A 13,246-nucleotide genomic window follows, 5' to 3' on the forward strand; every position below is an offset into this window, starting at 1 on the left:
TGGAGAGCCCGGGTACAAACACTCTGGTGTGATTGGAGAGCCCGCGTACAAACACCCTGGTGTGATCAGACATCCCGGGTACAAACACTCTGGTGTGATTGGAGAGCCCGGGTACAAACACCCTGGTGTGATTGGAGAGCCCGGGTAGAAACACTCTGTTGTGATTGGAGAGCCCGGGTACAAACACTCTGGTGTGATTGGAGAGCCTGGTTACAAACACTAGGTGTGATTGGAGAGCCCGGGTACAAACACCCTGGTGTGATTGGAGAGCCCGGGTACAAACACCCTGGTGTGATTGGAGAACCCGGGTACAAACACCCTGGTGTCATTGGAGAGCCCGGGTACAAACAATCTGGTGTGATTGGAGAGCTCGGGTACAAACACTCTGGTGTGAATGGAGAGCTCGGGTACAAACACCCTAGTGTGATTGGAGAGCCCGGGTACAAACACTCTGGTGTGATTGGAGAGCCCGGGTACAAACACTCTGGTGTGATTGGAGAGCCTGGTTACAAACACTAGGTGTGATTGGAGAGCCCGGGTACAAACACTCTGGTGCGAGTGGAGAGCCCGGGTACAAACACTTGGTGTGATTGCAGAGCCCGGGTACAAACACTCTGGTGTGATTGGAGAGCCCGGGTACAAACACTAGGTGTGATTGGAGAGCCCGGGTACAAAAACCCTGGTGTGATTGGAGAGCCCGGGTACAAAATTCCTGGTGTGTTTGGAGAGCCCGGGTACAAACAATCTGGTGTGATTGGAGAGCTCGGGTACAAACACTAGCTGTGATTGGAGAGCCCGGGTACAAACACTAGGTGTGATTGGAGAGCCCGGGTACAAACACCCTGGTGTGATTGGAGAGCCCGGGTACAAACACCCTGGTGTGATTGGAGAGCCCGGGTACAAACAATCTGGTGTGATTGGAGAGCTCGGGTACAAACACCGTGGTGTGTTTGGAGTGCCCGGGTACAAACATTAGGTGTGATTGGAGAGCCCGGGTACAAACACTCTGGTGTGCTTGGCGAGCCCGGTTACAACCCCCTGGTGTGATTGGAGAGCCCGGGTACAAACACCCTGGTGTGATTGGAGATCCCGGGTACAAACACTCTGGTGTGATTGGAGAGCCCGGGTACAAACACCCTGGTGTGATTAGACATCCCGGGTCCAAACACTCTGGTGTGATTGGAGAGCCCGGGTACAAATACCCTGGTGTGATTGGAGAGCCCGGGTACAAACACTCTGGTGTGATTGGAGAGCCCGGGTACAAACACTAGGTGTGATTGGAGAGCCCGGGTACAAACACCCTGGTGTGATTGGAGAGCCCGGGTACAAACACTCTGGTGTGATTGGAGAGCTCTGGTACAAACACCCTGTTGTGATTGGAGAGCCCGGGTACAAACACCCTGGTGTGATTGGAGAGCCCGGGTACAAACACCCTGGTGTGATTGGAGAGCCTGTTTACAAACACCCTGGTGTGATTGGAGAGCTCGGGTACAAACACTAGCTGTGATTGGAGAGCCCGGGTACAAACACTTGGAGTGATTGGAGAGCCCGGGTACAAACACCCTGGTGTGATTGGAGAGCCCGGGTACAAACACTAGGTGTGGTTGGAGAGCCCGGGTACAAACTCCCTGGTGTGATTGGAGAGCCCGGGTACAAACACCCTGGTGTGATTGGAGAGCCCGGGTACAAACACCCTGGTGTGATTGGAGAGCCCGGGTACAAACACCCTGGTGTGATTGGAGAGCCCGGGTACAAACACTCTGGTGTGCTTGGAGAGCCCGAGTACAAACACTCTGGTGTGCTTGGAGAGCCCGAGTACAAACACTCTGGTGTGATTGGAGAGCTCGGGTACAAACACCCTGCTGTGATTGGAGAGCCCGGGTACAAACACCCTGGTGTGATTGGAGAGCCTGGGTACAAACACTCTGGTGTGACTGGAGAGCCCGGGTACAAACACCCTGGTGTGATTGGAGAGCCCGGGTACAAACACTAGGTGTGATTCGAGAGCCCGGGTACAAACACCCTGGTGTGATTGGAGAGCCCGGGTACAAACACCCTGGTGTGATTGCAGAGCCCGGGTACAAACACTAGGTGTGATTGGAGAGCCCGGGTACAAACACCCTGGTGTGATTGGAGGGCCCGGGTACAAACACCCTGGTGTGATTGGAGAGCCCGGGTACAAACATTAGGTGTGATTGGAGAGCCCGGGTACAAACAATCTGGTGTGCTTGGAGAGCCCGGTTACAAACACCCTGGTGTGATTGGAGAGCCCGGGTACAAACTCCCTGGTGTGATTGGAGAGCCCGGGTACAAACACTCTGGTGTGATTGGAGATCTCGGGTGCAAACACTCTGGTGTGATTGGAGAGCCCGGGTACAAACACCCTGGTGTGATTAGACATCCCGGGTACAAACACTCTGGTGTGATTGGAGAGCCCGGGTACAAACACCCTGGTGTGATTGGAGAGCCAGGGTACAAACACTCTGGTGTGATTGGAGAGCCCGGGTACAAACACTAGGTGTGATTGGAGAGCCCGGGTACAAACACTCTGGTGTGATTGGAGAGCCCGGGTACAAGCACTCTGGTGTGATTGGAGAGCTCGGGTACAAACACCCTGTTGTGATTGGAGATCCCGGGTACAAACACCCTGGTGTGATTGGAGAGCCCGGGTACAAACACCCTGGTGTGATTGGAGAGCCTGGTTACAAACACCCTGGTGTGATTGGAGAGCTCGGGTACAAACACTAGCTGTGATTGGAGCGCCCGGGTACAAACACTAGGAGTGATTGGAGAGCCCGGGTACAAACACCCTGGTGTGTTTGGAGAGCCCGGGTACAAACACTAGGTATGATTGGAGAGCCCGGGTACAAACACTAGGTGTGATTGGAGAGCCCGGGTACAAACACCCTGGTGTGATTGGAGAGCCCGGGCACAAACACCCTGGTGTGATTGGAGAGCCCGGGTAGAAACACCCTGGTGTGATTGGAGAGCCCGGGTACAAACACTCTGGTGTGCTTGGAGAGCCCGGTTACAAAAACCCTGGTGTTATTGGAGAGCCCGGGTACAAACACCCTGGTGTGATTGGAGAGCCCGGGTACAAACACTCTGGTGTGCTTGGAGAGCCCGAGTACAAACACTCTGGTGTGATTGGAGAGCTCGGGTACAAACACCCTGCTGTGATTGGAGAGCCCGGGTACAAACACCTTGGTGTGATTGGAGAGCCTGGGTACAAACACTAGGTGTGATTGGAGAGCCCGGGTACAAACACCCTGGTGTGATTGGAGAGCCCGGGTACAAACACTAGCTGTGATTGGAGAGCCCGGGTACAAACACCCTGGTGTGATTGGAGAGCCCGGGTACAAACACCCTGGTGTGATTGGAGAGCCCGGGTACAAACACTCTGGTGTGATTGGAGAGCCCGCGTACAAACACCCTGGTGTGATCAGACATCCCGGGTACAAACACTCTGGTGTGATTGGAGAGCCCGGGTACAAACACCCTGGTGTGATTGGAGAGCCCGGGTAGAAACACTCTGTTGTGATTGGAGAGCCCGGGTACAAACACTCTGGTGTGATTGGAGAGCCTGGTTACAAACACTAGGTGTGATTGGAGAGCCCGGGTACAAACACCCTGGTGTGATTGGAGAGCCCGGGTACAAACACCCTGGTGTGATTGGAGAACCCGGGTACAAACACCCTGGTGTCATTGGAGAGCCCGGGTACAAACAATCTGGTGTGATTGGAGAGCTCGGGTACAAACACCCTGGTGTGTTTGGAGAGCCCGGGTACAAACATTCGGTGTGATTTGAGAGCCCGGGTACAAACACTCTGGTGTGATTGGAGAGCTCGGGTACAAACACCCTGGTGTGATTGGAGAGCCCGGGTACAAACATTCTGGTGTGATTGGAGAGCCTGGGTACAAACACTAGGTGTGATTGGAGAGCCCGGGTACAAACACTCTGGTGTGATTGGAGAGCCCGGGTACAAACACTCTGGTGTGAATGGAGAGCCCGGTACAAACACCCTGGTGTGATTGGAGAGCCCGGGTACAAACACTAGCTGTGATTGGAGAGCCCGGGTACAAACACTCTGGTGTGATTGGAGAGCCCGGGTACAAACACTCTGGTGTGATTGGAGAGCTCGGGTACAAACACCAGGTGTGATTGGAGATCCCGGGTACAAACAGTCTGGTGTGATTGGAGAGCCCGGGTACAAACACTAGGAGTGATTGGAGAGCCTTATCTTACGTGATAATACAAGGTCAGCTCATTTACATCATCTATTGACACTCCAGGCACATCTCTCATGAAGCACAGACAGCAGCAGGACCACATTATCTCGTGCCAGCAACCAGTGAAAAGTTACTTTTTGACTATAGTGTGCTGCACACATTCCTGGCATGAAGGAAGGAGAAAGGCCATTAGGCATAGTGAGGGAAGTATGGGAGGGCACTGTTTGTACATGTGGGAACCAGTGCCGGGACTTTAGAAGCCACCTTGACCATGCTTGAGCTGAAGTATTTGAACTATTTTCTCATATACTGTTTAATTAATACTTCCTCTATATTATCAACTTGTATGAAGGGTGAAAAAGGTGAACAAGGAAAAACAGAGATTATAGACTACGATGGAAAAATTCAAGAGGCGCTACAGGTAGTGTTTTCATTGTAAACATGATTTAGAATGTGTAAAATTGGAAGGAACATGACAAAGATTATAACAAAACATTATAATGTATATGCCAAACTAAAACAAGGCTTGCAGATTTACTGTATATCCGAAAAGCAAATGTTTTTGCTGACTCCCAAGGATTTTATTATTATTTAGACATGCAATGGTGACGCAATTTATTATTCCGACCTCCATTCAGCTCTATCTAAGGTGTCTGCCATTGTGAGCTCCAGGGTCACGGTGCCACCTAGAAATCTGAGTTTGTTTGTTTTTTAATAGATGTATATTTAATGTTTTAATCCAGTTGCTCCTTAGATTTGACTTATTAATTGCAATTCAGATCAGATTACTTTCTTATGTCATGATCTTCTTCTGAAAAACATATCTGTTCTAGTATAAGTATACATGCCTTAAAATATTGAACTCTGTATCAAGCGATCAAGGCAGTGCAGTGGCATAAGTTACAATATTCAAAAATCTCAAGCATTTCCAAAAATATTTTTTAAATTGCAGCATTTAGCTATTCACATTGTACTTCCCTTCACTTCTTGCATTTTATTCTGTGTCATCCCCTTTCCCCTCCCTGTGTATCTGAGAATTTTGACATGAACAAACTCCAGATGTACCTGTGGGTATTCCACACACACAAGAAACTGCAGCCCACCTGCTTTCATTCACGATGAGCTTATTTTATCTTCAAAAACCTAAGAGAAATAATTGTATTTAAAAGACAAGATTAGCGGGTAATTTTCCATTATTGCACTTCCAGCCCATCAGAAGTACATATTGGAAATCCAGGCATGAATTTAATTTAAACTAATGGTTGCAAAATCATTCGTTGTACATGCCCGAATCTCAGATATCCACTGCTGATAGGTGGAATTCCCCCAGAAAGCATAAAGTTGGGCAAATACCCTTGTGCTGTATGAAAGGATATTTTTTAATAATTTTAAATTGATGAGGATGTACTTTGATGTTGAAGTACTTACCCGCTCCTTTAAATAAATACCCAATACCCGAGTGTGCATGTTATATTTATATATTTTATTTAAAAATTTATGTAGGTCTCACACTTCCTGTCCACAAACCTTCCTTCCTGTTTGATGATTTTTGGTTGCATTTTTCTGTCAGCATTTTCAAAGAAGTAGAGGCAAATAGAAAGAGAAACAGACAGTGTCTTTCCTCATCCTAATTCATTTTTATTTAAATAAATGCATTCCATTTTGAAAGCAAGCAAATTATCACTTGCGTATCACCTGTGTTGCTAGTTAGAAAATATAAACCAATTAATTACTGACACTCAGAGAGGCTGAGAAACAGAAGGTAAACCAAGAGACAGGTACAGAGATACACTTCCAAGAGCCAATGACAGCCACCAAATTCAATGTTTGCAGAGATCTCTTATAAAGTTTCAACCCAGTGTTGCCTCCCCTCTCCACCCCCTCCATCCCCGCTCCACCCCCCAAGCTGTCAGGTGCATGCCCTCCCCTCACTGCTGACAGAAACCAGGGCCTGAATTTTCTGGGGGGGTCAGTGGGCGGGATTGGTGGTGGGTCGGGTGGGACATTTGAATTTTTTGACAGCGGGTCGGGACCCCGCTGCCAAGCCAGCACAATGCACCTTTTCCAATGGCGCGTGTGTGATCTCCGATCCGATCTGACCCACAGAGGCGGGTGACCCAATTAAATCAATTATTGGGTTATTGACAGACCCTTAATAAAGCTTTTAACATTTCCTTTTAACTTTCGCTTCTCGCCCACGGGGTCCACGCTGCTCGGGGAACACATCTGTCAACCTGAAGCGGGAGTTGATTACTTGACAGCTTCAAATGTACAGTAAAAGCTCCCACATAACAGATCATCACTTTCCTCAGCCACAGGCTGTTTATCAGTCCATTTCTAGCACACATTCTGCACACTTTCCACTCTCACCTCATTGGAAGAACTCTCACCATTGACAGATCGCTGCTGTCATCTCTACTTCACCTGCCATCTATTCCATCAACATGGGTGCCCTTTATACTGTCTCACCTTGGTCTTCAGAATCCCACCATGATCAGCCCCAACAGCAGCAGCACCAGGCACACCAGCAGCACCAACAACAACACCAACCTTCTCCGCAATCACCTGATGCTGCACAGGACAGAGGGCATCAGCACACGAGCAGATTGCTGCCCGGGAGGCCAGGGATGGCCTCACCATAGCCAGATTTACTTCACTTGATGCTGTACACCCTGGCTGCCACATGATATGCCAGGTTGCCACCACTCCACACCAGCACCATAAAGCATCCCTACAATGTCCAAGCCATTTCTTTCACACTCACCACCATTGTGGGGTGTACCGTTATGTCTCACTAAGCCACTTCCAAAGGTGCACACAAATCTGTCCAAGAACGGAATATGTTGAAAATTAAGGTTTCAATGTTTGACAGCACATTAACAGAAACTTTACATGAACATTGGATGAAACACCCAAGTGTTGTCAGTTGGTATGATTGGACTAGGATGAGGGTGAGTGTGAGGGTGGCTAGTGAGATGGGGATGTGATAATGCAGATAGAAAGAGAGGAATGGGTGGAGGTGCAAGGTAAGTTGGTGTGAGTAAGGATATGCAGGAGTAGGGTCGGGAAGGCAGAGTGATAACATAAGAAATAGGAGCAGGAGTAGGCCATTTGGCCCTTCGAGCCTGCTCCGCCATTCAATAAGATCATGGCTGATGTTCTATCTCATCTCCACTTTCTTGAACTATCCCCATATCCCTTGATTCCCTTAATATTCAAAAATCTATCGATCTTTGTTTTGAATATACTCAACGACTGAGCCTCCACAGCCCTCTGGGGTAGAGAATTCCAAAGATTCACCACCCTCTGAGTGAAGAATTTCTCCTCATCTTAGTCCTAAATGGCTGACCCTTTATTCTGAGACTGTGACCCTTGGTTCTAGACTCCCCAGCCAGGGGAAGCATCCTCCCTGCATCTACCCTGTCAAGCCCTGTAAGAATTTTGTATGTTTCAATGAGATCCCCTCTCATTCTTCGAAACTCCAGAGAATATAGGCCTAGTCTACTCAATCTCTCCTCATAGGACAATCCCCCCATCCCATTAACCAGTCTGGTGAACCTTTGTTGCACTCCCTCTATGGCAAGTATATCCTTCCTTGGAGACCAAAATTGTACACAATACTCCAGGTGTGGTCTCACCAGGGCCCCGACGGGGATGTGATGAGAGGCACAGGAGGGTGAAGGTGAGTGTGGCTTTGTACTAATGTTTTGTGATCTAATGAGATCATTGAAAGGTTTGTGCCACTGCAGCCTGGTCCTCTTGACGACATCCCTGCTTGTGACCTTCTGTGCAATGTGCAACCAGGCTGTTTTGTTCTCCTGGAGAGGTCTCTTCCGCCCATAGGAAGGGAAGAGGACCTCCCTGCGTGCTCTGACTCCCTCCATATGCTGTAGAACACTGACAGCACAAATGTCAAAACAAAGTTGGCCATGGTCCCTTTAAGGAAACCAGCTGATGACGCATCATGAATGACGCCACCAGACCTGCCTACTCTAATTGGCCCGGGAAACGCACTGGGCGGGCGTAACAAGCCCTATCAACGTAAGTTCATTTTCCGGAGCGGGATGGAGCCAGCAGCGGGGCCACGACCCACCACCGACATCACCCACACCGGACCCGCCGAGGTGAGGAAAATTCAGCCCCAGGAATCCACTAGTGACCTAATCCTTACATTACAACTTCTGCTAAACTTCAATTTCTGCTCCATTTACAGTTTTCACAGAATTATGGACAGTCATGGAATTCACTTCCCCAAAGCACCAGTAAATATCCCAGAATATCATTTAATAAAAATAGAATTTGGCTTATTCAGTCACTGTAAATATGCGGCTCTGATGTTATCCCTTTTTTATTCATGGGAAGTTGGCAACATTGTCAAAGTCACATTTATTGCGCATCCCGAGATGCCCTGAGAAGGTGGTGGTGGGCCTTCTCCTTGAACTGCAGTCCTTATGCTGATGTTGCTCCCATGATAGTGTTCGGTGGGGAATCCCAGGGTTTTTACCCAGCAACAATGAAGGAATGCGATGCATGTCCAAATCAGGATGGTGTTTGACTTGATGGGGAACCTGATGGTGTTCCCATGCTCTTGCTGCTCTTATTCTTCTTGCTGCTAAAGGTTGCAGGACTGGAAGAGCTGCTGAAGTAATAGTGGTGAGTTTCTGCAGTGCTTCCTGCAGATAGTACATAGTAAAGTCACAGTGCACCGGTGGTGGAGGGGCTTGATATTGCGTCTAGTGGCAGGGGCATCAATCAAGCAGGCTGCTTTCTCTAGATGATGCCAAGATTCTTCATGTTGCTACAGCTGCATCCTTCCAGGTGAGAGGTAAGTATTCCATCACACTCCTGACTTGTAGATGATGGAAAGGCTTTGAGTGGTTAAGAGGGGAGCCACTTGTCATAGTGTACCCAGCCTTGCTCTTGTAGCCATGGTGCTAACACTGCTGGTCCAGTTAAGCTTCTGGTCAATGGTAACCCCTGCAATGTTGATGGCAGGGCAGTAAGTGATGGTGGTCTATAGCATGCTGTTTTTGTTGTTTAGCATTCAGGTACCGCTGTGTATTAGCTTAACTAGTTTGGTGCTTCATTCTAAGGCATGCTTAGTGCCTGTGGCACAATCTTCTACACTCCTCATTGAACCAAGGTTGGTCTCCTGGCTTGATGCTGGCAGAGGATCCCACTTCCCTCTCCCTTCTCCTCACATTTCTTAGTGTCTGAACCCCAGATGCTGCTAAATTCTAGACCCTCTGGGCTGGATTTTATGAATGGAGACGTGTTGGAGGCAGGACTGCTGCTTGCCTGGTTTCAGTCCCGCCTCCATCAGCCTCTGGCAACCAGAGGGATCTTCCCCTGATTGACCTTGTTAAGCCCGCCTGGCGGGCTCAGCAGACCAATTAGGGGGAAGTCAGTGACAGAGCACGTCAACGTATGACGTGTCATCTGTCAAGAATTTTTGAAAGAAGAAATGTCATCGTTTGACAGCTCTATGAAGCTATCAAACACTGACATTCTGTGTAGTTTGATAAGTCCTTGTGTTCAGGACTCATCAAACCTTTCTACTTTGTAGAAATCAGATGACTGTTGGATCGGAGGTTCCAACAGCCAGTCTGTGATCTCTACAATGGAGATGTCAGGACTCCGACTCCACAGCGGCTGAAGGCTGTAGGTAGAGACAAAGGTAAGTTAACATTTTCTAACACTTTACACTCACCTCACATACTTACCACTCCACACTTGCACCCATCACTCACCTCTACATCGCACTTTCAGACCCCTCCGATCCCCGCAGACCTCCTACACCCCGGCGGGGTTCCCCCAGGTCGGGAAGCCTGCATTTCAGCAGGAAAAATAGGGATAATCCTATTTTCTGCCTGTTAACTACCTATTAACAGGCAGTTAATAGGCTTTAATCCCTTCCCACCTCCAAGGAGACGGGACCTGGGACAGGACAGCTTCCCGCCTCCTGGCAAGAGGGCACGAAGGTGGGTTGGGGGCGTGTTTGCCACCTGCCCCCAAATTCTGCAACTTTCCCGGCAGTCCCGCCTCCATACCCACCTCCTCGGGGCTGAGAAAATCCAGCCTAGAATCTCCAATGCTGCCAGATCCCAGGAGACTTCCGCATTGCTGCTATACCCAGGCCTTCTTTCCTCCTTCCCACTGCTGCCAAACTCTGCAATCCATCCTCCAATAACCAGACTCCATAAACCTCCCTGTAAATCAAATCTCATATTCCAACTCACAATGTAGCCAAACCTCAGGCATCATCACTGCAGCACTGCCCCACTGCAGAATCTCTGCCCCCCACCAGGGTGCCATTGCAACGGAAGCCTTTCATCTCCCATAAGTGGTGCTAAATCACACAACCCTCTCCACTACTGCTAAAAGCCACATATCTACCTCCAGTCTGCTATATGTTGCCTTCCATTTTCCTGTGTAACAAAATGTAATATATAGCTAAAGAAACATAATAATCATCAGCAGCAGCATAGAAACATAGAAGATAGGAGCAGGAGTAGGCCATTCGGCCCCTCAAGCCTGTTCTGCCATTTAATGAGATCATGGCTGATCATCCAAATTCAGTACCCTGTCCCTGCTTTCTCCCCATATCCCTTGATCCCTTTAGCCTTAAGAAATATATCTAACTCCTTTTTGAATATATTTAATGAATTGGCCTCAACTGCCTTCTGTAGTGGAGAATTCCACAGGTTCACCACTCTCTGAGTGAAGAAATTCCTCCTCCTCTCAGTCCTAAATGGCTTACCCTTAACCTTAGACTATGACCTCTGGTTCTGGACTCCCCCGCCATCGGGAACATCCTTCCTGCATCTAGTCTGTCTAGTCCTGTTAGAATTTTATAAGTTTCAATGAGATCCCCTCTCATTCTTCTAAACTCTAGCGAATATAAGCCTAATCGACCCAATCTCTCTTCATTCGTCATTCCTGCCATCCCAGGTATCAGTCTGGTGAATCTTCGCTGCACTCCCTCCATGGCAAGAACATCCTTCCTCAGATAAGGTGACCAAAACTGCACACAATACTCAAGGTGTGGTCTCACCAAGGCCCTGTACAACTGCAGCAAGACATCCTTGCTCCTATACTCGAATCCTCTCGCTATGAAGGCCAACATACCATTTGCCTTATTAACCACCTGCTGCACCTGCATGCTTACCTTCAGCAACTGGTGCACAAGGACACCCAGGTCTCGTTGCACTTCCCCTTTTCCCGATCTATTGCCGTTCAGATAATAATCTGCCTTCCTGTTTTTGCCACCAAAGTGGATAACCTCGCATTTATCCACATTATACTGCATCTTCCATGCATCTGCCCAATCACCCAACCTGTCAAATCATACTGGAGTTTCTCTGCATCCTCCTCACAGCACCCACGCCCACCCAGCTTTGTGTCGCCTGCAAACTTGAATATATTACATCTAGTTCCCTCGTCTAGATCATTAATATATATTGTGAATAGCTGGGGTCCTAGCACCGATCCCTGCGGTAGCATCAAGACTACTCATTTCCAGTTTTTGCCGGGATATAAACAGATTCATGGAATTCTGTCTCCTAAACAATTGTAAACATTGCCTAATATTATGTAATAGAAATGGAATTCTAACTTTTCAGTAGCCATAAATCGGTGGCCTTGCTAATACATTTTGTGTTTCTAAATCAATAAAAAAACTGGCAATTAATGGGAAAAATTAGTGACCAAATTCGAATAAGTGTACTGAAGACTAATCCAGAATAATGTGTATCTGTCAGTCATTATTTTTGTGAAATTCAAGGTACTTAATGCTATTTACGTATTTTGTGCATGTGTTTGTGACAAAAGTTATTTTAGAGGTTTGTATACTCTGACCTTCTATTATGTTAGCAGGATAGGCTCTTTTCAATTTGATTTAACTTTAAATTCTCATAGAATTAATATTTTTAAGTATGTTTTTTTGAATATTTGTAACATTTACAATAGAAAATACTGATGTCTACAGGGTCCGCCAGGTCCCCCAGGTATCCCAGGATTTCAAGGACCAAAGGTTAGAGTCTATTTTTACAGTGCCTCTGAAGATTAACCATTTTAAGGACTGGACTACTTTTCCTGTTTTGTATCAGGATCAAGTGCTTCCACGGCTTGTGGTGTGGGTATGGATACGATGTAATGTCTACGTCACCTTGATTATGTGACTTGCCCCAAGTCTCCGAAGTGTACACCCTACTGTATCAATGTGACATTTCTATTTCCCACAGTCTATCCTTCTGCCTTTAGCAGGATTACCGGAGTATTGCTCAGTGCTGCATTGCTAAATTTGAAGAAACCTCAGTGGCATTAGATAAGAAAGGGTACCACCCCTGACCCTTCATAATTATTGGTTCTATCCTCATAATATTCAGTCCCATTCCCATAACATTAAATACAGCCGCCGTTGTTTTATAAGGTAAATGTAGCATTTGCGCACAGAAAGGTCCCAAAAACAGCAATGAGATAAATGACCGTTTAATCTATGTTGGGTCATGTTGGGCACTGGGAGAACTCCCAGTGTCTTCCTCAAATAGTGCTGCATGATCTTTTACATTCAGCTGGACAGGCAAACAGGATCTCAGTTTCATTTCTCATCTGACAGATGGCACTTTTGACAAAGCAGCACTCCCTCAGTCCTGCACTGAAGTGTGAGCGATCTTCCCAATTGCTGTATGTGTGTTTTCTGGAACATGCAGTTTACCTGCAACATCAAATATGCTGAATTAAAATACTTGAAATAACAAATACCTAAAAATAACATCAAGGCAGAGTAATTGTTCATTTCCAAAAATCAGCAAATCAGCCATTTTACTGGCCTACAGTTGAAATGGTATTCAAGTCTGTTTGTGGATTTGAAACTGTATCAAAGTCTAATTTTGTATTCTATTTAAGGTAACTCATATTGACAAGTCTCAATTTCAAAATTATCAATAGCAACTCCAAAGAAGGGAACAGAATTTTACAAACTGAGCTTTAAGATGGTCTGTGTGTGCTGGGTGGC

At 47.3% G+C, this 13,246-nt stretch overlaps 1 protein-coding gene across 1 annotated transcript in view; it reads left to right on the top strand.

The window, feature by feature from the left end:
• LOC147114025 (uncharacterized) overlaps window positions 1-13,246 on the top strand; it is a 473,948-nt gene that overhangs the window by 391,352 nt on the left and 69,350 nt on the right. The window contains exon 9 of the mRNA XM_085996182.1: window positions 4,583-4,651. Coding sequence (XP_085852308.1) covers window positions 4,583-4,651 — 69 coding nt within the window. The remainder of the gene's footprint in view (window positions 1-4,582; window positions 4,652-13,246) is intronic.

The sequence above is a fragment of the Somniosus microcephalus genome, chromosome 8, assembly GCF_052327205.1.
Source record: "Somniosus microcephalus isolate GS21.2 chromosome 8, FLI_Smic_1.0, whole genome shotgun sequence".
In the NCBI taxonomy this organism is placed as follows: Eukaryota; Metazoa; Chordata; class Chondrichthyes; order Squaliformes; family Somniosidae; genus Somniosus; species Somniosus microcephalus.